The sequence below is a fragment of the Protopterus annectens genome, chromosome 10.part0 (genome assembly GCF_019279795.1).
Source record: "Protopterus annectens isolate FY-2018-M chromosome 10.part0, PAN1.0, whole genome shotgun sequence".
Classification (NCBI taxonomy): domain Eukaryota; kingdom Metazoa; phylum Chordata; order Ceratodontiformes; family Protopteridae; genus Protopterus; species Protopterus annectens.
This window is the reverse complement of record NC_056744.1, coordinates 829,297,446-829,324,092: the sequence shown is the minus strand read 5'-3', so window position 1 is coordinate 829,324,092 and position 26,647 is coordinate 829,297,446. Positions and strand designations below refer to the sequence as shown.

Genomic DNA, 26,647 nt, shown 5'->3' with positions numbered 1-26,647 from the left:
CTGAAGCCAAAACTGAATAGTCATTTTCTGCCTTTTAATTTGAAAAGAGGGAATTGTGAGAGTTGAAATATTCTGTCTTCAGTAATGAATAGGTTAACAATGGCTTTCAGTATATTTTTCTGAAAATGTAAAATAAATATTCTGCTTTTAGTGTAGTACAGAGTGCACTCAGTTTAAACTCTTGGCAAAAGCATATAGCTTGGCATTCATTGTTATTAGAAGTCAAATAAACTATGCAGTTTGTGAAATTCTCTATCTACAAGCAAGTCAAGATGAACTCTTGTATGCAGCTGTGGTTCGTCAACAGGACGTGCAAGGTAAGAGCAAGGCCAAGGAGTTATTCTTCAGGAACAGAATGTGTGAGATATGGGAAACAAACTGTCAGCAAACCAGCTTCAAAAGAAAGACTTATTATTCTGGCAAATTCTGTAAACTGCTGATGCAGGCAGGAAAGAGACTATAAAGATTGGACGACTTCTTTTGTATGAGACATCGATTCTTGCAGTTTGATGCTGCAAGCTGAAGTACGGTTTTGTTACATATGCATCTTTCATTGTTATGCTAGATGTCTACTTTGTATGCAGTAAAGGAATGTTATCATCAGATGAACCGTCTCAATTGTTTTCATTGAGTAGAAGTACAGACTACCTTTTGGTGTAGTAACATAAATTTTACACCCAGGGTACACTTCTCTGTCACCTGATGAGAGGTGCATGCTTAACCTCTTGGTAGTGGAGAGACAGTTCACGACTCCTGAGGCTTCCCTGTGAATGGACCTTTTAGAAGGAAGTTTTGACTGGTATCTGGCCTGCAATTCCGTTATCCTCTTCTGTTTCTTTAGCACTGACCTAGGATTATTCATAAGATCCCTCTCATGGTCCAAAATCTCCCAAATATGCAACAAAGTTTAGAAGATTTATGATCTTTGTCTGGAAGTGTTTACCATAGGTATTTTTATACCTCAAGTAGACTCCAAAGAATTTTTCCTGAGGTGGATAGCAAATGTTGGGAGGTGTGCTGGGCAAGAAACGGGTAGCTGGGAACATATTTTTTGGAAGTGTGATGAATTGGCAGACTTTTGGGATTCCCTGGAGACCACTCTGTCAGAGATGACTTTTTTGAGATATGCTACAGAATCCAAACTGCCTAGACATAGTAAAGCCTTGCTGAGTCTAATTATGGCAGCTGCCAAAAAAGCTATTACTAGAAAATGGAAATCAAAGTGTAGACCAACTTCACTAGTAGTGAATACAGTGACAGAGATAAAATAACTGGAATTGGGATCTTTAGAAAATGGAAGGAAAAAACTACATAGGAAAAATGGGAATTGCGAGAAAAATATATGCAGAGCAGGAATGAGGTTTAAGAGGCAAGATTTGAATGAGCTATATAATGCTTAACTGACAATGACTGGATGGTTTGTAAGTGATGCATAATGTTTACAATTACAGTTGTTTCAATGGTGTCTGTGATGTAAACTGTTTGCAACTAAAGTGATATTTTATATGTTTTTCATTTATATAAATGTAATATTGCCTTTGTTATATGTGTAAATTTAATAAAGATGTTTGGAAAAAAAAGATCCCTCTCATGGTCCAAGTCCTGGGCCCCTTAAACAGCCACCATCTTCAAACTGCTGAGGTAGACCTAAAGCTTTCATCTATACTTCCTAATAGTGACTGGACTGAAGCACTGGGACTTGTATCACATGTACATAAAAATTGTGACTTGGGGATATTCCAAATAATGTGTTCTGGATGAAAACTAATTGTGTGCAACAAGGTGTTAAACTGTGAATGTTTTCGAAAAACATTACTTCAAGATGCCATAACTATTATGTGAAATTTGGACATCCAGAAAAGTACAACCCTCAGTATTTATACCCACGTTGTGTATCATTGGCAGTAGGTATAGATACTGAGGTTGGGTATCAGGTACCATCAAACAGGACACAACAGTTTGACTAACAGTATTATATACTCTGGGGTTCAATACTTTTCTTTTGTGTCTTACTGAACAGATTCTAACAAAGAATGTGTTATATTTTAATGGTGAATGTTACTTGCAGGTTAAAGGGACAGCGATGGGTGCAAAATCTATGCGGATCTTTTCATGGGGTATCTGGAGGAACAATACATCACATCACTCAATGTGTTTTTGGATGAGACTGGCATCTGGCATAGTTATCTGGACAATTGCTGGATTGTGTGGAGGTCTGACACTGTTTATCTGTATGACTTTGTCGAGTATTTGGACAACATTTCACTTTACATTTTGACATTAGCAATATTACTTTTTTGGATGTCCAAATTTCACATAATAGTGATGGCATCTTGAACAGTAACATTTTTCGAAAACATTCACAGTTTAACACCTTGTTGCACGCAAGTAGTTCATAGGCTGGTACTAGGCTATCGGCCCTAGGGCCTATAGAAGCCTAGCCATAACAATTCCCTGGCTATTTTTCCCCAAACTATTTACTTCCCTGGACCCCTGTCTAGCAGGGCAACTGACGTGATCCCTGGGGTGAATTTCCTTTCTCCCATCCAATCATCAAGGTTCCTTTTGAAGAGGGCCAAAGAGGTGCTCTGCTTGACATGTATGGGCAGTCTATTCCAGTCTGGGGAGTCTCTGGGTCAGGAACCTATCCCTCCAACATGTTTTTTCTTTATTGTAATGACAAGGTTTAGCTCCCTGGAGCGTGTGGCTCTGAGGGATTGGGATTTCTTTAAGTGTAGCATGTCCAACAGCTCTGGGTTTGACATGGCCTTGTATGTTAAGCAGAGATCGCCTCAGAGTAGACAACATGCGACACAGTATAGCTGGAGTTTTCTAAGATGGTCAGCATAGGGCATCTGCTTTAGGCCTATGACTCTTTTAGTGAGGTATTTCTGCGGCCTTTCCAGTTGTTGCAGATGTCTTGAGAGGTACATACCAAATGGGGCATTGTATTCTATGATGGGTCTAATGAGGGATGAGTACAGTGGGACAATGACCTCCTTTTTTCTGGATGAAAAGCCCTTAGTGATGAGGTGTGCCACATAGAAGGATTTCCTGACTGTTGCGGCGATGTGGTTACTGAAGGTGAGACCACTGTCCGCCTGTGTCCCCAAGTCTCTCATCACACTTTCAGTGTTTAGTGTACTGCAACCTATGTGGTAATTCACAGATACATGTTTTTTCCCAAAGGGGATAACTATGCATTTCTTGGCATTGAGCTTGAGCCCATGGCACTAGCACCAAGCATCTGTTTCTGAAAGGCCATTTTGTAGAGTATCGACATCATTTAGGGATTCAATAATGGCTCCCAGTTTGCAGTCATCTGTGAACTTTGTTAGCCAGAGTCCCTTAGTGTTGGCCTGTACTTCAGAGAAGTAGATGCCAAACAACAGAGGTCCCAGGACTGAACCCTGAGGTACTCCACTTGTCTGGAGCTGGATTTGGAGTCAGCTACTTTTACAGTGTGGGTTCTGTCAGTAAGCCAGTTGGCAACCCATCGAGTGACATAGGGATTAATGCCCAGCTTAGTAAGTTTATCCATGATTCCAGAGTGGGGGATGGTGTCATAGGCCTTGGCGAGGTCCAGATAGGCTGTGTGGACTGCCTTACCCTCATCCAAGACACATTATTTGGAATATCCACAAGTCACAACTTTTACGTACATGTCGTACCTGTCCCTCTAATCAGAATTATGTTCACAGCAGCAGGATTTGGTCAATAGGTTTTGTCAATGTGGTCATAAAAGGAAACATATTACTGAAACCAGTAACTGGGATTCCAATCAGAATAGGTCATCTTTGCTTACGTCAGTATAGGAAACCAAGGAAGGAATCAGACTATTAGACTGATTACTAGTTATGGCAGGAATACTTTCAACTTTATGGATGTCATACATAAATATTGGGACATTCTACTTTCTGATGATAGGTTATGTAACATATTAACCTCCAGATGTCGATTTTCATTTTGTAGAGTAAAATGTTGGGTGTTTTTTTTTAACCAGTATAAAAGAAAGAACAAAGTTTGCTCTGATTTTACACATCAAATGATAGATGCAGGGTTACTGGTAGGTTGCAGCCTGTGTGGTCACTGCTCTTTGTGTAAATATGTCCTGAGGTTGAAGCAGTTTACCAGTAGAAATACTCCTAAGGCATGTGAAATCAAGTTTGTAGGCAACTGTAGTTCTGATTGGATTATTTATTTAGCAACATGCTCATGGTTCTGGTTTTTATGTAGGACAAACTCTGCGTCTACTCAGGATACCTATTTCAGAACATATCAATGATATGAGAAATAAAGGATTGTCCAGTGCCTTTTAGAAACATCCCATCAAGCACCCTATAGCACATTTTATAAAACTGAGAGAGACATGAGAAATAAAATTGGTTGGCAAATTATTTTAAACAGGAAAGAAAATAGCTGGATTATTAAGTTAGGTTGCTTATTTGCTCCGGGTCTTAATGAGCATTTGTAATCTTCCAATTATAATGCAGCTTTGAAGATGGGTACTTATAAAATGAAAGTTAAATTTGTGGTTGTATATTCACTGATGAAGGTGTTTCTACCGAAACCAGTTTGAATATTGTATGTGTTTCTGTATATGCAAATGTTTCTAGTACTTCTGCACTAGTGGAACTGTGGATATTAAAAGGTTGTGATCCACTTTACAGTCAATACTAGCCAGTTTATTCATTGGATGCTGCGGTGGTACGGCGGTAGTGTTGTTACTCACAGCAAGAGGTTCTCCCGTTCGATTCTCGGCTGGGCTTGGGAGTGCCTTCTGTGTGGAGTCTGCATGTCCTCCCCGCGGTTGGGTAGCATTCGAAAGACATGCGTGCGTAAATGGGTGTGCCTTCGTTGAAGCTTGGGCGTTGAGCTGGCACCTCGGCATTTCATAAAAATCTACTGCCAATCATTAGCGGACCGGAGTTCCGCTGTGGCGACCCCTTAACGGGAAAAGCCGAAAGACAAACAACAACTAGCCAGTTTATTCATGTTGCATTTTCCTCTTCCATTATAAAATCTGGGAAAGCACCAACTTGTAGGGAGCAAACCTAATGAAAAGCATTCTGAAGAGTTTGCTCCTTCATGACAAATTAGCTTAAATCCAGTTTAGAATATAACATTTTAGTGGAAAATCTTGTAATCATTTGCTGTACTACACAACTGGCTATGGGCTTAAGAAGGCAGAGATTTTTGTTTTGGTAATACATTCAGATGACAATGTAGCTAGAATGCTCAAATCTTGCATGGAACAGGCAAAAGTTTGGCAAAGTTTACCTTAGCACGGTCCAGACAACATCTGTTTAAAAAGGAAACTAAGACATACAACACAATCAATATATAACAGGTGTCAGTCACTTCAGATAACCACAATCCACAATAGGAAAATTCTCAACTGACAGCTGCAGCATAGTCATACTATGCAAGTCCTTCTGTGCTCATTTCAGAGGGAAGTGTTATAGTTATTATGAAGTTGTAAGTAGGTATGTCATTAAAACTATATGTGGCACAGTCTGCAAACAAGTGGTTACGTATCTGCAAAGGTTTTGTAAACAGAAGACACAACAATTGCAAACAAGGTGTGAACATTGCTAAATATGAACAGAATGAAGCAAACAAATAATAAGCCTTCACTGAATTTTTATCTGTACAAGAAGATATTCATCAACAAGTCCATCATATACAATAAGGTAAGAATAACAATGAAACAAAGTCTGTATAAATACTTCTAATTTATAAAGTACCAGCTAAAATGTCACAAATCTAGAAGCTGAAGCTTTAATCTCAGCACACATCTTTCAGTGACTGTGGACACAATTTTAGACTGGTAAGAGTATGTGCAACTTCATAACTATATGTGAATAGTTCTAAATTGCCAATTTTACTTACAAAGTGCTTAAACAGTCACTGTAAGCTATGTAACATATTTACAATCAGTTTATCAGACTAAAAGATGGTATTTAAAATATACATTTATATCATTAGTGCTTTTTAGATTAAATCTGTATATACCCTGCTCTCTAACATTTTAGAGATTTACTGACACTAAAAAATATGTACAGTTTAAAAAGTGAGATGCTGATTTGTCAGTTTGATGCTGAACCTAACCCTTATGTGTTGATATATCTGTATGTGGCATTAAAAATGATTCTGAAATTTGGAGAGATGAACCATGTGGTACCTCAAAAATCTTCTGGAGATAATTTGCTATTCTACATGCATGTTCATAACTAACTCAGAAATTTTTTTTTTCAAAAAGAGAAAACAATCTTCAGTGAATGAGGATGGCATTTTGCCAAAATAGCATTTTCTGAATCAAATGGAAAAAATATAACAATGAAACCACAAAAATATAACATGAAACCACAATATGGGTAACACATAAATATAATTTTTATAAATAATTTTCTCAGTTCAAGGTACTATCTGAGATTATTTTTTCTGAGGTACATCATGCTTCGCCTTACTGGCTGCCAATAAAATACACATTTTCTGTCAATATGTTACATTCCTCTTGCAAACAGCATTTATCATTTTAATGTCAATAAACAGATTATGGAAGGCAGTGGCTCAAAATAATAATAAAATCTTCCTCCTCTAAGGACTCCTCCACAATGCCACTGCTTGAAAACAAAGGTGAAATTAATTATCTGACAAAAAAATTCAGTACAGCTCTGTATTATAGCATGTACGGTACTAGAACGATACGGCGGTATAATAGGAGGCACAAAATGATACTAGAAAGAGAGTATAGGGGCCCAATAAAAATCTGTCAGTGTATTTATTTGTCTTGCCAGAATATTGAGCAAAGCCACACAAAAATAATGTACAAGGGTCATAATGGACAGAATTTTTTTTGATTAAGTGTCTGCAAGTTCTAGTTTTCCACTGCTAAATATGTACTTGCTGGTATACATTTAACTGCAAATTAAAACGCTTGAAGGAGATGGCTATTTGGCAAGTGGCTTTGCACACCTGTCTCATTTGTATATGGAAGCACCTCTACTGCCATTTCACAAAGTTAAGGCTTTAAATTCTTCATTAATAAATACGTTAAAAAGGAAGGCAACAGTACCACACCTCCAGATCATAAAATTCAATGCCAAGATAAAAAGAGTATGGTAGGGTATTCTTTTCATATGTGTATTTTTGGCGTTTCTCACAGTGATTATTTTATAAACTATCAGCAGTCATGTACATCCACCTTAAAAATGGTGGCATTATGTTGCAGTGCTGAGTCCATAATCTAAAATCCATATGAAGACAAGAGATAATGAAGAAAAATCTTTCCTGTAGTTTAGGACTGGGAATACAGTCATTTTCTTTCCCCAGATAAGGCAGTTGTTAGAACTGTCAGACAGACAGGAGAACACAGTGAAGAGTCCAAATGGTCCAGGTATTACAGATACCAGCAATAATCCAAGATCAATGTTGAATTTATTCAAATCCCAGAGAAATCATTTCTATTGTCCTGGTAAAAACAGCCATGTTGATTTAGGCCACTTCTCATAAGAGGTCCTTTAAAATTTCAATAAAAATCTTCATGAAATTAAAGCAGAGGTTGATGATGGCACAACGTGCAAGTGAACAGGTACTATTCTTCTTGAGCTGTCACACCGTGAATGAACCATAATTTTTTTTTAAGTCTTCACTGAGGTGTCAGCACCAATCTGCTATGTAATCAAAATCGGCAAACATACATTGTTCCTCATCAGAAAGAACCCTTGGCTCCCGTGGTGGTGTGAGAATAGGCATTTCTGATGTAAATTCTTCATCAAAATTGCTAACATCTTCTCGTCCTCTAATTGTGGGCACAAATGGTGGCTTTACTTTTTTTGCTAACAGAGCGTTCCAATCAACAGTCTACAAAAATTAAAAAAAAAGAAACGTTAAGTCACTGCTAACAGAAGTGCTAACAAACCTAAATGTTGTAACTAAAGTGTGCACAAGTAAGTCAGCTTAACAGGTTTGACAATGAGAGCAGTTTGCCACTGCTGGAAAGTGCTAAATGCTCAGAGGAATCTAAGCAATAAGGCAAGAAGAATTTGGAAGTGCAACTGCCAGACAAGAAATGGCATTTTATGAAGCAAATAAAGCATTAAAGTAAAGACAAACACAGCTGAGGGCATTACTGGTCAAAAACAGCAAACATTTTAATCTACAGAATCCAAGCTGGGAAAGGACAGGAAACATTAACTCTCAAATTGTTTACATTCTGAAAAGATCTGAAGCAGTACAACTGACTATCTTCAGGGATGCAATATGTAATTCTAGACCTAAAACTCAAATATTTGTAAAGGTGCAAATGACAGAGTGTGTGGTCATTAAGCAGAAGACCAGACAAAATGTGAGAGACAGTTAAAACAGAAGTAAAAAAAAATGGGATAACGGAGTGTTCACTTTGTGAAGCCCATGGTAAATCACACATTAGCTTGTAATTTTACATCAAACAGAAATAGAGACTAATGGGCTTGCAGAGTACAAGCAGCTAGACATGGGATTAAATCCTGACTAGAGCCCAGATGATCCAAGCTGGAATAGTGTCTCAGGCACCGTATGAAGTTGGCTTTGAGGAAGGAAGGGGTGAAGAAGCTTTGTCAACTCACTGATCTTTGGGACATAGAGAGGGTGGAGTACATTGTCCAGGTGCTTAGTAGCACTGTAAAATCTCAAGTAGAGACCAGAGGTCCCACGGAAGTGTTGATTTCAAAAGGGGGAGGGGGGGGCAGTCTTCTACAAAACCTCCTAGCCTCACCATACTCCGATGCTCAGCTCCTGTCCTGGTGAGAATGAATGGGCTGTAAGGCTCTTATTTTCTCAGATGAGCAAATGAGATAATGAAGCAAGTGGAGAATAGGGAACCTGATAATCTCAAATGCAGGGTAGGGAAAAAAATGCAAAAAAGAAAAAAAAGATGTGCAAAATGGCAGTACAATACATAAAAAGGGAAGAGGATCACTACTTTAAAAGGTAATGGAAACAACTCATCAGAAAGCTGGTTTATTTGACAAAAAAACCCAAAACAGATGAATTATGACAATAGGCACAGAGAAGGTGCTCATACATTGAGTCTGCACAACCAAAAAGTTTGAAGGGAATTGGAAGAACAATGCATCAAAGAATTCAAATGATCCTAGTCATACAAAAAGGAGTACAGTTCTGAATATGGCCTTCTAGCCCCTTTTGGAAAACCTACACTCCATGATGATCAGAAATGGGCAAAAAAAAGATAATGGCCGGCATAAAGAGAGGAAGAGGTATAGACTATGAAAAATTACAGTTGTGTACACATCATAAATGTAGATGTTCGACTGTATTCACTGTTGCAGTCATCACATTTGGGTTATCACTGGCAGGGTAGCCCTCGGCCGGCCCGAATACCAGAGGCTTAGTACTTCTGCATCGGTTGCAGTCGCTTCATGACTGACGTCAGGTCGTCAGTAGTATAAAGTAAGGCAGCCGATGCCATTACATCACTTTTCTTGCCCTAACCTGTCAGGAGCCCTCAAGTAAGAGCCAGGCTCTGGTGGAAGAACCCTACCAGTAGAAAATAAATCCCAATATGTCCCTTGTAAGGAAAGAGAAGAAAGGGGGCTGGAGGGAGGGAAACCAGGACTGCAACAGTGAATACAGTTGAACATTACATTTATGGCAAGTGTGCACAACTGTACTATGTTATTCGTGTTTCACTGTTGCAGTCATCACATTTGGGTTGATTCCCAAAGTTGAGGAAATGGGTGGAGGCAGTCAAGGAAACTAGGGGCTGGCTAGGATGCCCTGCAAGACTGCAACAGCAAACAGCAAACCCCGCCCTGGATTTGGAGAAGAGAGGCAGGTGGTAATGTTTGGTAAAAGTGTAAACAGGATGTCCATGGTGGGGACTCCTCTGAGGAAAGCTGTAGAGTCCCGACCCCCCCCCCCCCCTTGGGGGAAGGCTTTCCATGTTGTTTGTAGCAGAAATGGATGCAGTGTGCTATCCATTTGGAAATTGTTTGTTTGGAGATGGCTTTGCCTTCTGCCCCTGTAGCAAAGCTAACCAGCAATTGATCAGACTTTCCGAAGGATTTAGTCCTGTCTAGATAGAATCTGAGCTGTCTGTGCACATCTAGTGAGTGCAAGATCCTTTACCCCTTGTTCTGGGGATTAGGAAAAAAGGTGGGCAAATGAATGGATTGGTTGAGAGCCACACTGGACACCACCTTGGACATGAAGGATGGGTTAGTTCTGAGGGATACCCTGTCAGCATGGAAGATGATGAAGGGTTCCACAGCCATGAACGCTTGCAGCTTGGACACTCTTCTGGCTGAAGTGATGGCCAGATGGAAAGCTGTCTTCCAGGAGAGAAATTTTAGCTCTGCAGAAGAAGCTGGTTCAAAAGGGGGCAGGGTGAGCTTTTCCAAAACAAAGTTAAGGTCCCAAGCTGGGGTTGGTGCTCTTCTGGGTGGCCTCAAGTTGCTAGCCCCTCTTAGGGTTTGATCAAAGGGTGTGAGAAAAGGGGATGCTCAGTAGGGAAATGAGCAGAGATAGCAGAGGCATGAATGTTTATAGAGGGGAAAGAGAGGCCACTGTGTAGTAGGTCAGATAAGTAATCCAGGATGAGAGGGAGGGAGAGCTGTGCCATACTGGCTCCCTTAGCCTGGATCCGGGTGCAGAACCTTTTCATTTGTCAGTATAAGACTTTCTAGTGCTAGAGTGTCTAGCCTCACGTATAACATTTAGAACCTGTTTACTGAGGTTGGTGGATTGATCCGGGGTTAATAAACCAAGCTGCCAAACTGAGTGTCTGCAATTGGGGATACATGAATTCCCCTTCCCTCTGGGTCAGGAGGTTTGGAATCTGAGGAAGATGCCATGGTGGCAGTGGGGACAGGATGCACAGCAAGGGGTACCAGTGCTGGCGAGGCCAGTCTGGAGATATAAGAATTGTCCTCGGTTTTAACTCCTTTATTTTGAGCAGTACTCTGGGGATGAGAAGTAGTGGAGGAAAGGCACAGACCGATAGACTTACCCAGGGGAAGGACAGGATATGCACTTTCCAAGCCATGCAGTGATGCTCCCTGTTGCAGAATTTGCTGAGCTGATGGTTGGTGTGGGCGGCAAAGAGGTCAACCTTCGGGGTGTCCCATTTATGAGTTATTAGGGTGAATGTTCTTCTGTTGAGCTGCCACTCGTGTAGGTCCAGAAGACTTCTGTTTAATTGGTCTGCCAGAGAGTTGACAACACCTGGTAGGAATTGTGCTAAAAGGTGCAGCTGCATGGCAGAGGCTGTCTGCCAAAGGGTCATGGCCAGCCTGCACAGAGGGTAGGAGGGAGTCCCTCCCCTGCTTGTTGCTACACTACATCACAGTGGTGTTGTCTGTTTTGATCAGGTGAGCCCCTGGGGAGAGAAGGGGTTTGAAAGCTATCAAGGCATGCTGGACAGCCATCATCTCTTTTTTGGCTGATGTGCAGAGGGATTTGCTGTGGGCTCCATTGGCCCTGTATGCACCTGCCATCCAGGTGTGCACCCCAAGCATAGTTTGATGCATTTGTGGTGAGGGTCTGGGTGGCAAGGGTGGTGAGAAAGGTAGTCCCTTGTTGTGGGAGCATGCTGTTGCCCACCAAAGAAAATCTTTTCTGAGGCAAGGAATTACAGGTAAAAGAGTCTCCAGGTCTTGAGAGTGTTGACACCAAAGGCTTTTTAGGTACCAGTGAAGTTTCCTCATATGCAGTCTGGCATACAGAATGAGTAGTATGCAAGATGCCATGAACCCCAGAGCTTGCAGGATCTTCCTTGCAGATAACTGGGGTCTGGTGGCTAGTTCAGAGAAGTAGGCTGTCAGGAAAATTTGTTTTTCTAGTGTAAGGAATGCCATCTGGGATGCTGTGTACAGATGTGCTCCCAGGAAGATAATCCTTTGGGTGGGCACCTGTTTGGATTTCTTTTCATTGATTGTGTATCCTAGGGAGGTTAGTAGGGTCTTTACAAAGGCCAGGTGCTTGAGCAGCTTTTCCTGACTGTCTGCCTGAATTAGGCAGTTGTCTAAATATGGGTAAATCTGGATATTCCTTTGTCTGCAAAAGGCAATGGCCAGAGCCAAACATTTTGTGAATACTCTGGGAGCAGTAGATAAGCCAAAGGGAAGTTCAGAGAACTGAAAGTGTTGAGATCCTGAGATATTTCCTGCATGATTCCCTGATAGGAATGTGGAGGTAGGCCTCTTTTAAATCTAGGGTGGCTAGCCAAGCTTCCTTGGAGAGCAGGGGTAGCAGCTGCTGGAGGGTGAGCATTTTGAATTTTGGGATCACCAAGAAGGTGATTAGAATGGATAGATTGAGGATGGGGTGCCAGGTGCCCTCTTTTCTGGGCACCAGTAAAAGTCTGGAGTAGAAACCTTGGCTTATCTGTTCTTCAGGAATGTGCTCTACTGCCTTCATAGAAAGCAGGGAAAGCATTTGCTTTTGAGCCTCTGCCCACTAGTTTGGAGGCAGATCTGGGAACCCTTTTGGGGTTGGAAGGGTGCGGAAGGAAAATTTGTATCCCTGAGACACTACGTTAAGAACCCAGTGATCGTTGGTAATGGTGGCCCAGGTGCTTGCGTGAAAGGAGAGTTTTCCTCCTAGGGGTAAGTGAAGGTGGGCAGAGGGAGGGGGTGGGGGAGGTGAGTCATTGTGAGTTCTTACCATAAGAAGGTGGTGGCTTAGAGCTCCCTGGTTTTGAAGTGGAGGTAGTCTACTGCTTCGATCTCTGCATTCCCTGTGGCTGCTGTCTGGGGGGTCTGGTTCCCTGGGGCCTGGGCTGGACTGGCTTAGTGGGAGCAGGAATGGACCAGTGCTTGGTGGGACAATGCCTGCTGGACCTGTAATAAATCCTTAATTGTCTGCATAGATTTTGCTTTTTCTTACACCTTTTTTAAGACCTCTTCTGCCTTAGTGCCAAATAAGTTGCCTTTGTGCAAGGGGGCATCCAACAATTTAGATTTGACATGATCTGTCAGGGGCTGTTCCTTAAGCCATGCATGCCTTCTAATGACAGATCCAGTGACTGCTGCCTTGCAGAAGCTTCTAGGGCATCAAAACCACAGTGCAAGGTGTGTTTAGTTACTTGACTTGCAGAATGCATTAACTCTTTTAACTCTTAAGATTCTGCACAAGCAGGAAAGGAAGACATTTTTTGTTTGAGGAGTTCCAGGGAACGTTGCTGAAATTTTAGCATATGGAACTGACAACTTAGTGCCCTGAAAGGAAGAGTAGCTGAGGTGTATACTTTTTTACCCCATCTGTCTAGTACTCGGGAATTCCTATCCGAGGGGGTGAGATTCTTAGCAGAGGTTGCTTTAATCCATTTAGCCCCTTGAGAAATTACCTCAGGGTCAGCAATAGGATTTTTAAAAAGAAATTTGTGAGCCAGGGACTCTATAGTACTTGTCTGGTTTTCTGGGTGCAGGAGGAAGGGTGTCGGGAGTCAAGCTGGATTCCAGGAAAACATCCTCCACAACATCCGGGACAGGGGGGGGGGTGGCCAAGGGTCTGTGCTGGGGAAGATCTAAGAATTCCCTAAGTCTCTTGGTTCCCTGACCGGGAAATGAACCCAGGCAACGGCAGTGAGAGCACCAAATCCTAATCACTACACCACCAGGGAAGAAACTCGGTCGTTTTTGAAAGAACGGTAGTCGCAAAAGAAGACGTTGGTTTGTGTCGAGAATCTGTAGTGTGAAGCACTTCCTCAGAAGCCGGTGCCTGCTCAGCGGCCCCGGACCCATCCAAGGTAGAGGCGACTGCAGGATCCTTAGTCGAAGAAGAGTTTTGAGGCATACCGGACTCTGAATGGGTCTCGGTAGTGGCCTGTGAATCCACAGAAGCGGGCATCAGGGTCTGTGAAAGCACCTCACTGAGGACCGGAAAACTGACGACTAGCTTAATGGAAGCGTCGTTGGTAGGTTTGGACCTGTGCGGTCCGTCTCAGTCTTTATCTTTACTTTTTTTCGGAAGATCTGCTGTTGGATGGCTTACTGAAGCCATATTGTAATTCGAGGACTGTAAGAGGAAGTATCTAGCTACAATAAGGGCCCAACGATGGATAGTTTTGACGCTGAACAAAGCACAGAAGCGACAACGGGCGACGTCACAGTCTGGGCCTAAACAAGTGATGCAGTAAGAATGAAAGTCTTGGTGTGGTATTTGCTTTCCACAGGTGAGACAATTATTAACTTTTTCAGACATCGGTTAGTGCAAGAAAAAAGGATCCCCAACGGGGTACTTCGCTTTAGAAGACTTCAACTTCAATCAGGTAGCGGCCGACTGGCAATCGTGCAAACTGCTACTGCTTCGGGCTCCATGGCAAGAAAGACTGATGTAATGGCATTGGCTGCCTTACTTTACTGACAACCTGACATCAGTCTTGAAGCGACAGCAACCAACGCATAAATACTAAGCCTCTGGTATTTAGACCAGCCGACGGCTGCCCTGGCAGGGATAACCCAAATGTGATGACTGTAACAGTGAAACACGAAGAACATCAGCAGATGACAAAAGTGGAACTTAGGGATGAGAAATTTAGCAAATCATGAGAAAATGTGCTTTACAGAAAGTGTGTAGTACAATTACGAACACATTGCTACAATGCAATTAAAAATGTAACAGCTTCACATTTTTTGTAATTACCTGACAAAATATGTATAGTTACACATCTCTTGGGACAAGAAGATTACTACAATCAGACTAGTTGTTGCTTTGAACTTACTCTAAAGAATGGGTGCTTCTTCACATCTTCTGCATCTCTCTCACTGGCTCCAAGTCGTCTTTCTGGATTTCTCCTCAAAAGCTTAATGAAGCATACATTTTGCCATCAGTAAATATCTAACAAAAACATTCTGTGTATTATGTTTAACAATCATGCTCAGTAGATCTTTTTTCTTTCTTAAACAAAACTCATAATGACAAAAAAAAAAAATCAGTGTGTTATGAGCTTTCTTTTTTTAAAACCAAATTCAAGATGCCAAAAATAAAACAAATGTGTTTTCTTTTTTCTTAAACTGGCTGTTAATATTTTACCAGCAGAACAGAACATTTTCTCCTTTATTAAATAAAAAATAACAAAAAGAAATGGCAAGAGATAACAAAACAACTCAGGATTATGAATACTCTCCTTTTCAAAGGCAAGAGGTAATTTACAGGGAAGATGTTTGTTTAAATCTGGGAAAAAAAAACATAAGGCATTCGGCATACAAATACAAGGATTTTAAAAGGATATCAAATGATTCCAAAAAATTAAGAAGAGATCAAACATTTCAATAATAATTTGTCTTACCAACAAAGACATAAGTGCTCACTGCAATGTTTAATAGAAAATATATAACATTCTATTTTAAGTCTGAAACATTTTATTATTTTCTCAGCCATTTAGAAGATACTGCACTTAAATTCGTTCTTGTAAAGGAAAAGGAACAAGAATAGCTAATGTTAACTGTTACTGTCAAGCCTGTTTGTTTTAACTATTATAGTAACCCTTAGAAGTGCCTCACTGAATAGGCACAACATACAGCCACATGGTGTTAGGCATACTTTTAAATATATATCGTCAAACACAGAACATTCAAAACGTTGACCATCAAAAGAATGATCATTTTAGATTGAATCTAAAATTATCAAAAACAACAAAAAAATATTTTTTTGAATGGGAGCAAGCTCCCCTGCACACCCCACACCCATTGCTAATTATATAACACCAACTCCAAGATCTTACAATGGTGAGGTAAGGGCAAATTCCCTTACTCTGAAGCACTATGATCCCATACAAAATGATGGAGGCAAAAACTCCACTGACAACAATGTCCACGCATATGAGCGTTCACTATTATTTATAGCTTGAAAAAATGTTCACTCATATTAGCGTTCAGTGTTTCAGACTGTACCCATGTCTATCCATCTAGCTATTACACATACATGCGGGCGCACACACATATCTTAACTCCTATCTGTCCCTTCCTCATCCCAAACCACTATTCTGGATGACAATCTGCATGTATGGCTACATATCCACTAAACAAAAAAGGAGGAAAATTCCCCTACATTTCTTTCCTACCAGAGGCCTCAGAAAGAAAATGTGTGTCAGGTACTCAACATCAGATATCAGTCTTAAGATCATACAGCAAATATGCACTGCTGCCTTGGGCCATTAAGACTGACACCTACGACATCCACATATACTTCAAACTGCACGAATGTAAAGAAGTATGATCATGCAGCATCTGTCTTGTACTACTTCACATTCATATGCACACAAAGACCACCAGGAGGGGTTAATAATAATACATTATCATCCCACACTCCCTCCTGCTTCTATGGTCCCACTCTGATACTAGCCAGACCAGTCTGTCACTCGAAGGTCACAATTACTTAAAGCTTTTAAAATAAGCTAACCATATCGTATTAGTTTATGGCAGCTGTAACAACGCAGTCCCACTTCAAAAGACAGACACTAAGAGTTTTTTTTACCAGTTCTGAGCAATTGCCCTTATACATTTTAATAATCAGCCAGCCACACACTTTTACAGTTGAAAAAATATTACAATTATGTAAAGAGAGATAATTAAATATACAAAAAATATATACCCTTGTACAAGGAAATTCAAACAAAAATTACTGAACAGAATTTCATCAAAGAGGCTAACTACAATCTAGCTAGGCTGACACCTATCTCTGACTAAATGATAACTGAAACTAAACAGAAATAACTAGTAAAGGTATCAGCAGTTGAAATAAACAAATAGTACAAAACTGAGCTGTCACTGTCAACCTACTGCTCCCATACGTTAACACCATTACTAAAGTATCACCTAAGACATAGGCATAGGCAAGCATACATTAATAGAAAAGAAAACCATATTTTTTCCTTTTACACACACTCTACATTATGTTTTCTTTCTTTACAACTGTTTTTCAGTTCATTACATCACTCAGTTCCTGCCTTCCATTAAACCTCACTCCTCCACCTCAACATCATTCTCCATGTATTGTTCCTACAAATTCTAATTCTATGTAACTTGCTCAGTCCCTTTTTCTAAAGATCTCTATTCAAGTTCTTTTATCCCTTTTACAATATTCTTCATCAGTACAAGTTTGCAATTCTACCAAACAGCATTTGCATACTGATGAGTGGCAGCAATGCCTGGATTAAGTGAAATTCCATTTACGACATCCCTTTCAAAATAAGGTCTCATATGTAGGAGGTCAAGTCTAGGCACTAATGCTTCACAAAGACAGAAGAGATCAGGTAACAATGTTAAAAGTATCCTGAAAAAAATACTTTAAAGTAAGCAGCAGCAGAAGTGAATGCACAAGAAACATCATAACTAAAACAAAGTACATCAACAGGAGCACCCCACAGCCGTTTAGGAAATGTTCCAGAAATGAAAGAGAGTATTGTAGTCTTCTCAATAAATGCTGCTGAACGCAATGAAAATATAATTAAAGAACTTTTATTTGTAGAGCTCGGTAAGCGCTTTCACTAAATAGGCTTCGTCAGACCATATATCTATAAAAAAGACACAGGCTTATATACCTTAGGCAATGGATCCACCAACTGGTTCAAAGATCTCCATCCCCAACAAATCCCTCAGGATAAAGATAGGAACTGTGCTTTCTGATACTGCCTACATACACTCAGCAGTCTCAAAAGGTTTTATTCTTGCCCCAGTTCCATTCTTAGTTTTCATTAATAAATACCCTCTAGAACTACAACAACTTCCATTGCTTTTGTATGCTGATATGGCCATGTATAGATCTGACCTGTCCTAGAAATCAACTGAAACAACTTCTAAGAGACCTACTTCAACTGCACTACTGGCTCTGCTTCAAAAACACTTAACCCTAAACATCTAAATCCCTGTTGTTTAGCAAAAAAAAAAAAAGATAAGCCAAATCCTCACAACCACGTCATATCACAGACTATGATAAAAAATCATCAATTCCACCACCTATTTCAGATATCAAGGTATTTGGCTACACCAGTCCCTTAACTTGTACACATTGAAAAACTGCAGGTCAGTATTAGCTACCTCCATTTCTGGGTGAATAAGATTGCCTAATTTCTACATCCTCCTGCCAGAGTGGCTTCATGCAAGGACATCCTTCCAGCAAAACTTTGACTCCCACTGTTTGCCACTGCCTCTATCAAAAGCAGAACTACCCTTCAAATCCTGTTCAATAAAATCTGACATTTCATATCAAACTCCTCTAGGAATGATTACCACTACCTAACTAAGGCTAAGAGTTTTCTTCTTCAAGCCACAACCAATTTTATCTTTGGCTCTTTTTTTTTTCTTTTCAAAATACTACAAGAGAACAACTCCTCCTCTCTCACGTTAAAATAATTATAAGTTAACTCCTTATAGCTTCTTTTACCTGGGCGTCCAACTCTTCATTACCTCAAGGACTTTGCCATAACAAGCCTGTCTGTCAACAATTGCTACTTCAAATTCCTGAAAATTTTCATTCATTACTTTGGCATTGTCTGTCTTAGTCTCAGCTGTTCCCTTTCTTTTGCTCTTGGTCTTTCACTGCATCAGTATTGATTCGTCTGAAGCCTGTCTTCACATTATGTGGCCAAAGGTGAGTTTTAGTTTTATTATTAGATGTTTGGGTGAACAGCTTGGGTTTATTTCCTCATGCATCAACTGATTTGATCTTCTTGTAGTTTATGGAGTTCACAGTTCAAAAGCACTGATTTTCTGATGCACAATCTCACTTATAATCCAATTCTCACAATCATAGCCCATAATGAGAAAAAAAGTAGTTATGTTTTACCATAATGCTCCATCTGTGTTGTCGATCTTCACTTATCCTTGACTGTGGGTTTGGTTCTGTATATTGGAACAGATTCAGCTGTTATTCCAGCTAGTGCTCTCCAAAATTCTTATAGGTTCATAGGTTCATACTAGGCTATCTGCCCAAGGGCATTTATAAGCCTAGCCCATAGTTATGTGGCTTTCGCCACCCCTTTAGTTTGAATAAAACTATGCCTATTATTTTGCTGTGCCTCTGTCAAGCAGTGACACTGAAGTAATCCCTGGGGTATATCTGCGATCTCCCATCCATTGGTCAAGATTCCTCTTGAACAAGGCCAGCGAGGTGCTCTGCCTCACATGTACCGGGATTTTGTTCCACAGCATAGGGAGTCTCTGGGTGATGAATCTGTCCCTCCAGCACGTTCTATTAATAACCGTGTCAAGGTTTAAGTCTCCCACCCTTGTGGTTCTGAGGGATCTAGATTTTTGAGGTGAAGCATATTCATCAAATCTGGGTTTGACATGGCCTTATATGTCAGGCACAGGTCACCTCTGAGCAAGCGGTATGAGACTGAATAGAGCTGGAGTTCTTTCAGTCGGGCAGCAAAGACATATTTTGAGACCCTTTATCCTTTTGGTGAGGAACTTTTGGGGCCTTTCCAGCTGCTGCAGGTGTCGGGTCAGATACATTCTGAATGGGGCATTGTACTCAATCATAGGTCTAATGAGTGATGAGTACAGGGGGACGATGACCTCCCTTGATCTAGATGTGAATCCCTTCATGATCAGGTGGGCAATGTAGAAGGTTTTCCTTACTACTTTAGCAACATGAGTGTCAAACGAAAGGCTACTGTCAACCTGGGTCCCCAGATCCCTGATGACTTCTTCTGTGCTCAGTGGATTGCCACCTATATGGTAGCTAGGGGTAACCTTGTTTTTCCGAAGGGTATGACTATGCATTTCTTGGCGTTTAACTTTAGGCCATGGCTCTGGCACCGTTTCTGTGAGGCCCTTCTGAAGGATATCTGTGTCAGATGTGTTTTCGACTATGGCGCCCAGTTTGCAGTCATCTGCAAACTTTGTCAGCCATAACCCTCCTGTGTTTGCTTGTACTTCAGAAAAGTAGATGCCGAACAAGAGTGGACCCAGGGCTGAGCCCTGTGGGACACCACTTGTGACAGGCTTTGAGTCTGACATGGCTCCAGCAACTCTGACCCTGTGGGTTCTGTCACTTAGCCAGTTTGCAACCCATCTTGTGATGTATGGGTTTACATTCAAGCTAATGAGTTTTTCGATGATACCTGAGTGGGGTATTGTGTCAAGGCCTTTGCCAGGTCGAGGTAGGCTGTATGGACTGCCTTTCCTCATCAATGGCCTTGGTGACTGTCTCGAAAAGTCAACCAAGTTTAAAAGGCATGATCTGCCTTTGACAAAGCCAAACTGGGTTGGATCCAAAGTCTGCAAGTTCCCTATGTCTTTATTTATGAGTTCTATTATGATCCTCGCCATGGCTTTGCAGATAAGGCTTGTCAAGCTAATGGGACGGTAATTTCCAGGGTCGGTGGAGGCACCACCCTTGTGAAGTGGGACCACAGTCGCGTGCTCCACTCCTTGAGTGCGTATCCTGAGGTGAGGCTAAGATTAAACAGCTGTCCTAACTGCGGGTTTAATTCCTCATTGAGTTCGTGGAGCACACAGCCGGGGACACCATCCGGTCCCATGGGTGCTGTGTTTTTTGCCTTGGAGAGAGCAGTTCTCACCTGGGCATTGGAGATGTCTGGGGGCCTACAATCCTCTGGTAGAGATATCTCTCCTTTCGGGGGGGAGAAGTTTGCACTGAACCTGTCAGCCAGTATGTTGGCAATGTGTGTAGGTTCAGTAATCTTCACATCATTTTGAACTAATTCTGAGCATATCTGGGAGTTTCCTCCTAGGTTTCTAACATAGCTAAAGAAGGCCTTATGATTGTCTTTTGAGTCCTTGGCGATTTTTCTCTCAAAATTTGCCTTGGATGATTTTATGAGAGCTCTTAGTTTTTTACTTATAATGATCAAAGGTGTCTTACCTTTCAAGGATTTTGCTCTATCTTGTAGTAGCTTCCTCCTTTTGAGCTAAGTTTTACCATGATGCTCCTCGCAGGATTACCTCAGATCGAGTTTGCATAAAATAGTGACAGGCAGGAAGTAATAGACCAGAGACCATATCTGTATTCCTAAAAGGGAAAGCCAATCTTTGGAAAATATCCATTCCACCAAGAAACTGAAGGACAGGAGGAAGGAGGGTAGAGATGTCAAGGTTAAGTGAAGATCGACAACAAAGATGGAATGTTACAGTAAGATACAACTTCTTTACCTGATGATGTCAATCTTCATTTAATCCTTGATGGTGCGAGAGACTCCCCAGCTACCTAAATCCTGGAAGGTCTCACAGAAGAATATTCCTGAGCACCATTGAGCCAAATGATGATCATCACCTAGAGACCAGATCTAGCTTGCAATGAGTAACAAAGGTTATGAGGGGATGCCCAGGTAACCACTGCACAAATATCACCAATAGAAGCTCTAGAATGAAAGACTGCAGAAGCAGCTAATGCCCTTGTTGAATGTACTTTAACAGGTCATGGCAGTTGCACTTTGTTTTTGTTACAAATGAAAGTTATACAGTCTAAGACATTTAGATAGAGTAACTATAGAAACAGGTTTTCCCACAGTAGCCGAAGAGAAGGAAACAAACAGCTGGTCAGACTTTCTGATTTCCTTTGTTCTGTGAAGGTAAAAATGCAATTGTCTATGCACATCAAGTAAATGTAGACAATATTCACCCTTGCTTGAGAAGCTGGGGTAAAAAACTGGAAGGTGAATTAGTCTGGTTGATATTGGTTTCGGACACTACCTTTGGTAGAAAATTGGTATGGTCGCGGCAGATGCTCTTGCTTCAAAAAGCAATATTAAAAACTCCAGGACCTTATCAACTGGTGCTGAAAATTAAGCCCATTTTGAAAATTTTCGCCACTTGCTGAAGTACAACCTTCTAGTTGAAGGTTTGTGGGAGGCTAGAACAATTCTTTGAACTAAGTAAGTGAGAGTAGAATGCCTGGCAGTCATTGGAACTGGAGAAGCCATGCAGTGAGCTTGAGATTTTGAAGATTTGGATGAACTAGTCTGTCCAGATGGGACAAAAGGTCTTGATCTGGGTCCAGTGTCCAAGGTTTCTCAATTAGATGAGGCCAAAGAAAGGGAATCCACAGCTGATGAGGTCAGAATGGGTCAGAGAGAATTATTCTGTTCTTCGACCAGTTGGCTTTCTATAGAAACTGGGATATGAGAGGAATCGGGAGGGGGGGCATACAATAGACCAGGAGGTCAATTATGAAGGACAACGTCTCTTGGCGACTCCCCCAGAGGGGGAATTACTGCAAAGTAGCTGCTGCACTTGTTGTTCAGGGAAGATGCAAAGAAATCGCAGCAGGGCTGGCCCCAGTGGCAAAATATTTCCTCCGCCACCCACAGACTGAGACCACTTGTGAGGCATTAGGAGGGTCCTGCTCAATTTGTCTGCAATGATGCTGGAGCTCCCCGGAATATGTGCTGCAATTAGAAAGCGGTCAAATGAAATAGCCCATTGCCATATTTTTAGTGCTTCTCGACAAAGAGGGCAAGATATGGTTCCCCCTTGTTTGTTTATATACAAGACTACTGACATGTTGTCTGCTTGAATAGCAATCGGTCCCAAGGGAAGGGTTTCTTGGAATGTCTGCAAAGCTAAGAGCACTGCCCTCACCTCTAGAACACTGATGTGCAAATTGGCCTCTAGCTGGGACCAAGTACCTTGGACTGTCATTTCCAGATAATGCACCCCAACCTTATCTGGGATGTATTCGTGGTCACTACGGCTTGGGGTTGAAGAGGGACAAAGGGTCTGCCTGACAAAATTTCATTGGAGTGAAGCCACCAACTCAAGTCTCTGTTGCAGAAGTTGGTGATTAATACCAGATGGGACACTGGCTGATTCAGTAACTACCACTGGGAAGTCAACAGCTATTGAAGAATCCGCATGTGATAGCTCGCAAAGGGAAGTAGAGTAATGGAGGCTAACACTGATTCTAGAGTTTGTAACAGCAGCCTTGCAGTCACTTTTTTGCTGCAAATAATCTTACGGACTTGGAATCTTATTCTTGGAAGTCTTTCTGGGGAAGAGACAGGATGCCAGTGTTTGCGTTTAGCATTGCTCCTATGAATTCCAGATGTCGCGTTGGCTCTAGATGGGAGTTTTCATAGCTTATAGTTTGAAGAACGTAGTCTCTTGCCTGTAAGAGTATATAGCTGGTGGCAGCAGTGAGGAGCCAGTCGTCTAGGTATGGAAGCACACGGAATCCTTGCAGTCTGAAGTGGGATGCTACCACTGCCATGCATTTGGTGAACACCTTGGGGGCTGTGGTGAGACCAAAGGGCAGGGCACTGAACTGATCAAGACTGGCATTCAGTCAGAAGCACAGGAATCTTATGGATCACTTGTCCATTTTTATGTGGTAATACACGTCTTGAAGATCTACTGAACACATCCAATCATCTTTTTCTAAGAATGGAAATATAGACTGAAAAGTGACCATCCGGAATTTGGTTTGTAGAAAGTACAATTGTGTACACTTACCATAAATGTAGATGTTAGAATGTATTCACTGTTGCAGTCATCACATTTGGGTTATTCCTGCCAGGGTAGCCTTTGACCAGCCCAAATACCAGAGGCTTAATATTTCTGTGTTGGCTGCTGTCGCTTCAGGACTGACGTCAGATCGTCAGTTGTATAAAGTAAGGCAGCCAATGCCATTACATCAGTTTTTCTTGCCCTAACCTGTCAGGAGCCCCCAAGTGACAGCAGGTTCTGGCGGAAGAACCCACCAGTAGAAAGTAAATACCAGCATGTCCCTTGTAAGGAAAGAGAAGAAAGAGGAGGAGGATGGAGGAAGGGAAACCACGACTGCAACAGTGAATACACTCAAACATCTACATTTATGGTAAGTGTACACAACTTTACTATGTTCTTCGTGTTTCACTGTTGCAGTCATCACATTTGGGTTGATTCCCAAAGCTGAGGAATAGGGTGGAGGCAGTCAAGGAAACTAGGGGCTGGTTAGGATGCCCTGTAAGACTACAGAAACAAAACCTGCCCTGGATTTGGAGAAGATAGGCAGGTGGTAATGTTTGATGAAGGTGTGAACAGATGTCCAGGTGGCAGCCTCTAGATGCCCTGGTGGCGACTTCTCTGAAGAAAGCTGCAGAGGTGGAGGCTGCTCTGGTGGAGTGAGTCCTGACCCCCTTGGTGGGAGGTTTTCTGTGTTGTTTGTAGCAGAAATGGATTCAGTGTGCTACCCATTTGGAGATGGCTTTGCCCTCTGCCCCTGCAGCAAAGCTAACCAGCAATTGATCAGACTTCCTGAAAGATTTAGTCCTGTCTAGATAGAATCTGAGCTGTCTGTGCACATCTAGAGAGTGCAGGATCCTTTCCCCCTTGTTCTGTGGGTTAGGGAAAAAGGTGGGCAAATGAATGGATTGGTTGAGAGCCACACTGGACACCATCTTGGGCATGAAGGATGGGTTAGTCCTGAGGGATACTCTGTCAGCATGGAAGATGATGAAGAGTTCCACAGCCATGAGTGCATGCAGCTCAGAGACCCTTCTGGCTGAAGTGATGGCCAGACGGAAAGCTGTCTTCCAGGAGAGAAATTTTATTTCTGCTGAAGAGGTGTGTTCGAAAGGGGTGGGGGGTGAGCTTTTCCAACACAAAGTTAAGGTCCCAAGTTGGGGTTGGTGCTCTTCTGGGTGACCAAGTTGCTAGCCCCTGTTAGGAACGGTTTGATCAAAGGGTGTGAGAAAAGGGGCTGCTCAGTGAGAAAATGAGCAGAGATAGCAGAGGCATGAATTTTAATAGAGGAAAAGGAGAGTCCACTGTGTAGCAGGTCAGCTAAGTAATCCAGGATGAGAGGGAGGGAGGGCTGTGCCGTACTGGTTCCCTTAGCCTGAATCCAGGTGCAGAACCTTTTCCATTTGTCAGCATAAGACTTCCTATTGCTAGGGTGTCTGGCCTCACGTATGACATCTAGAACCTGTTTGCTAAGGTTGGCAGATTGATCGGGTGTTAGGGAATAGGTCAAGCTGCCAAACTGAGTGTCTGCAGTTGGGGATGTATGAATTCTCCTTCCCTCTGGGTCAGGAGGTTTGGAATCTGACGGAGATGCCAGGGTGCCAGAGGGGACAGGCTGTGCAGCAAGGGGTACCAGTGCTGGCAAGGCCAGTCAGGAGCTATACGAATTGTCCTTGGCTTTTCCTCCTTTACTTTGCAGAGAGGGGTTGCATGTCTTCATACTCAGATGCATCAGAGTCATCAGACTCCTGTTCAGACAAAACTACAGGGGACAGATCTCTTTTTCTTTTGGAAGGGGTAGACTGGCTTCTCATGATCAGCATGATAAGGTCTTCTGCCATTTTAAGCATTTCAGACTGAGGGAAGTAGGTGCCTGAGATTGGGTCATCAGTTTCTTGGGTGTGGTTCGTAACCTGGGCCTAAGAAACTCTGTAGTTTTCTAAAGAAAAGTAGTTGCGAAAGAAGTCGTCGGTTTGTGTCGAAAATCGGTAGTGCGAAGGACTTCCTCAGAAGCCGGTGTCTGCTCAGCGACTCCAGACCCACCCAAGGTAGAGACGACTGCAGGATCCTTAGTCTAAGAAGAGTTTTGTGGCATACCGGACTCTGAAAGGGTCTCGGTAGCGGCCTGCGAATCCACAGAAGCGGGCATCAGTGGCTGCGAAAGGGCCACACTGAGGACCGGAGAACTGATGACTAGCTTAACGGAAGCATTGTCGGTAGGTTTGGACCTGTGCGGTCTGTCTCTGTCTTTATCTTTATGTTTTTTTATTTGGAAGATCTGCTGTCGGATGGCTTATCAAAGCTATATCGGAATGCGAGGACTGTAAGGGAAAATATCTAGCTACAATTAGGGCCCGACGTATAGTTCTGGCACTGAACAAAGCAGTAAGGCGACAGCGGGGGACATTGTGGTCTGGGCCTAAGCAAGTGATGCAGTAAGAATGAAAGTCTCGGTGTGGTATTTGCTTTCCACAGGGGACACAATAATTAACTTTTTCTGACATTAGGTAGTGCAAGAAAAAGGATCCCCAATGGGGTACTTAGCTTTAGAAGACTTCAGCTTCAATTCGGAAGATGGAACTCAGGTAGCTGCTGACCGGCACTCGTGCGAACTGCTTCTGCTTTCGACTGATATAATGGTGTCGGCTGCCTTACTTTATACTACTGATGACCTGACGTCAGTCCTGAAGAGACAGCAACTGACGCAGAAATACTAAGCCTCTGGTATTCGGGCTGGCCGAGGGCTACCCTGGCAGGGCTAACCCAAATGTGATGACTGCAACAGTGAAACATGAAGAACATCTGATTTGTTCAAATGACTGAGATCCAAAATCAGTCTCCAGTCCCGTTTTCTTTGGCAGTAAAAAGAATCTTAAATAAACTCCGGATCCTATCTGGTCTGGTGGGACTGCTTGGATGATGCTTTTGTCGAGCAGTTTTTGAATTGCCAAGACTGTTGCATCTGTGATTGAGTGGAACATCTAGGATTTTCTTCAATTTTCTGGGTTTTCCGGAGAAAGGGATATTGGAACCTCTGGTTATTATCCTCTGCACCCAATTGTCCGTTGTTATCTTGACCCAAGCAGGGCAGGGATAATCGTCTCCTGACTGCCTCCAGAGAATGGCAATCGGGCTTCCTATAAGAGTAACCAGGGAAAGAATCCCTGGAACCCTGATTTTGCAGGCCACCTCTGCCTTGTGCATGGCGTCATCCATGATTACTCCCCCCTCTGCCC

General features: G+C 42.1%; 1 protein-coding gene across 1 annotated transcript in view; it reads right to left on the bottom strand.

Annotated features, from left to right (window-relative positions):
• Positions 1-5,626: 5,626 nt before the first annotated feature.
• PKN2 (protein kinase N2) overlaps positions 5,627-26,647 on the bottom strand; it is a 2,214,272-nt gene continuing 2,193,251 nt past the window's right edge. Inside the window, exons 21-22 of the mRNA XM_044085632.1 lie at positions 14,726-14,806; positions 5,627-7,866 (exon numbers count right to left, since the gene is read on the bottom strand). Coding sequence (XP_043941567.1) covers positions 7,663-7,866; positions 14,726-14,806 — 285 coding nt within the window. The 3' untranslated portion in view covers positions 5,627-7,662. The remainder of the gene's footprint in view (positions 7,867-14,725; positions 14,807-26,647) is intronic.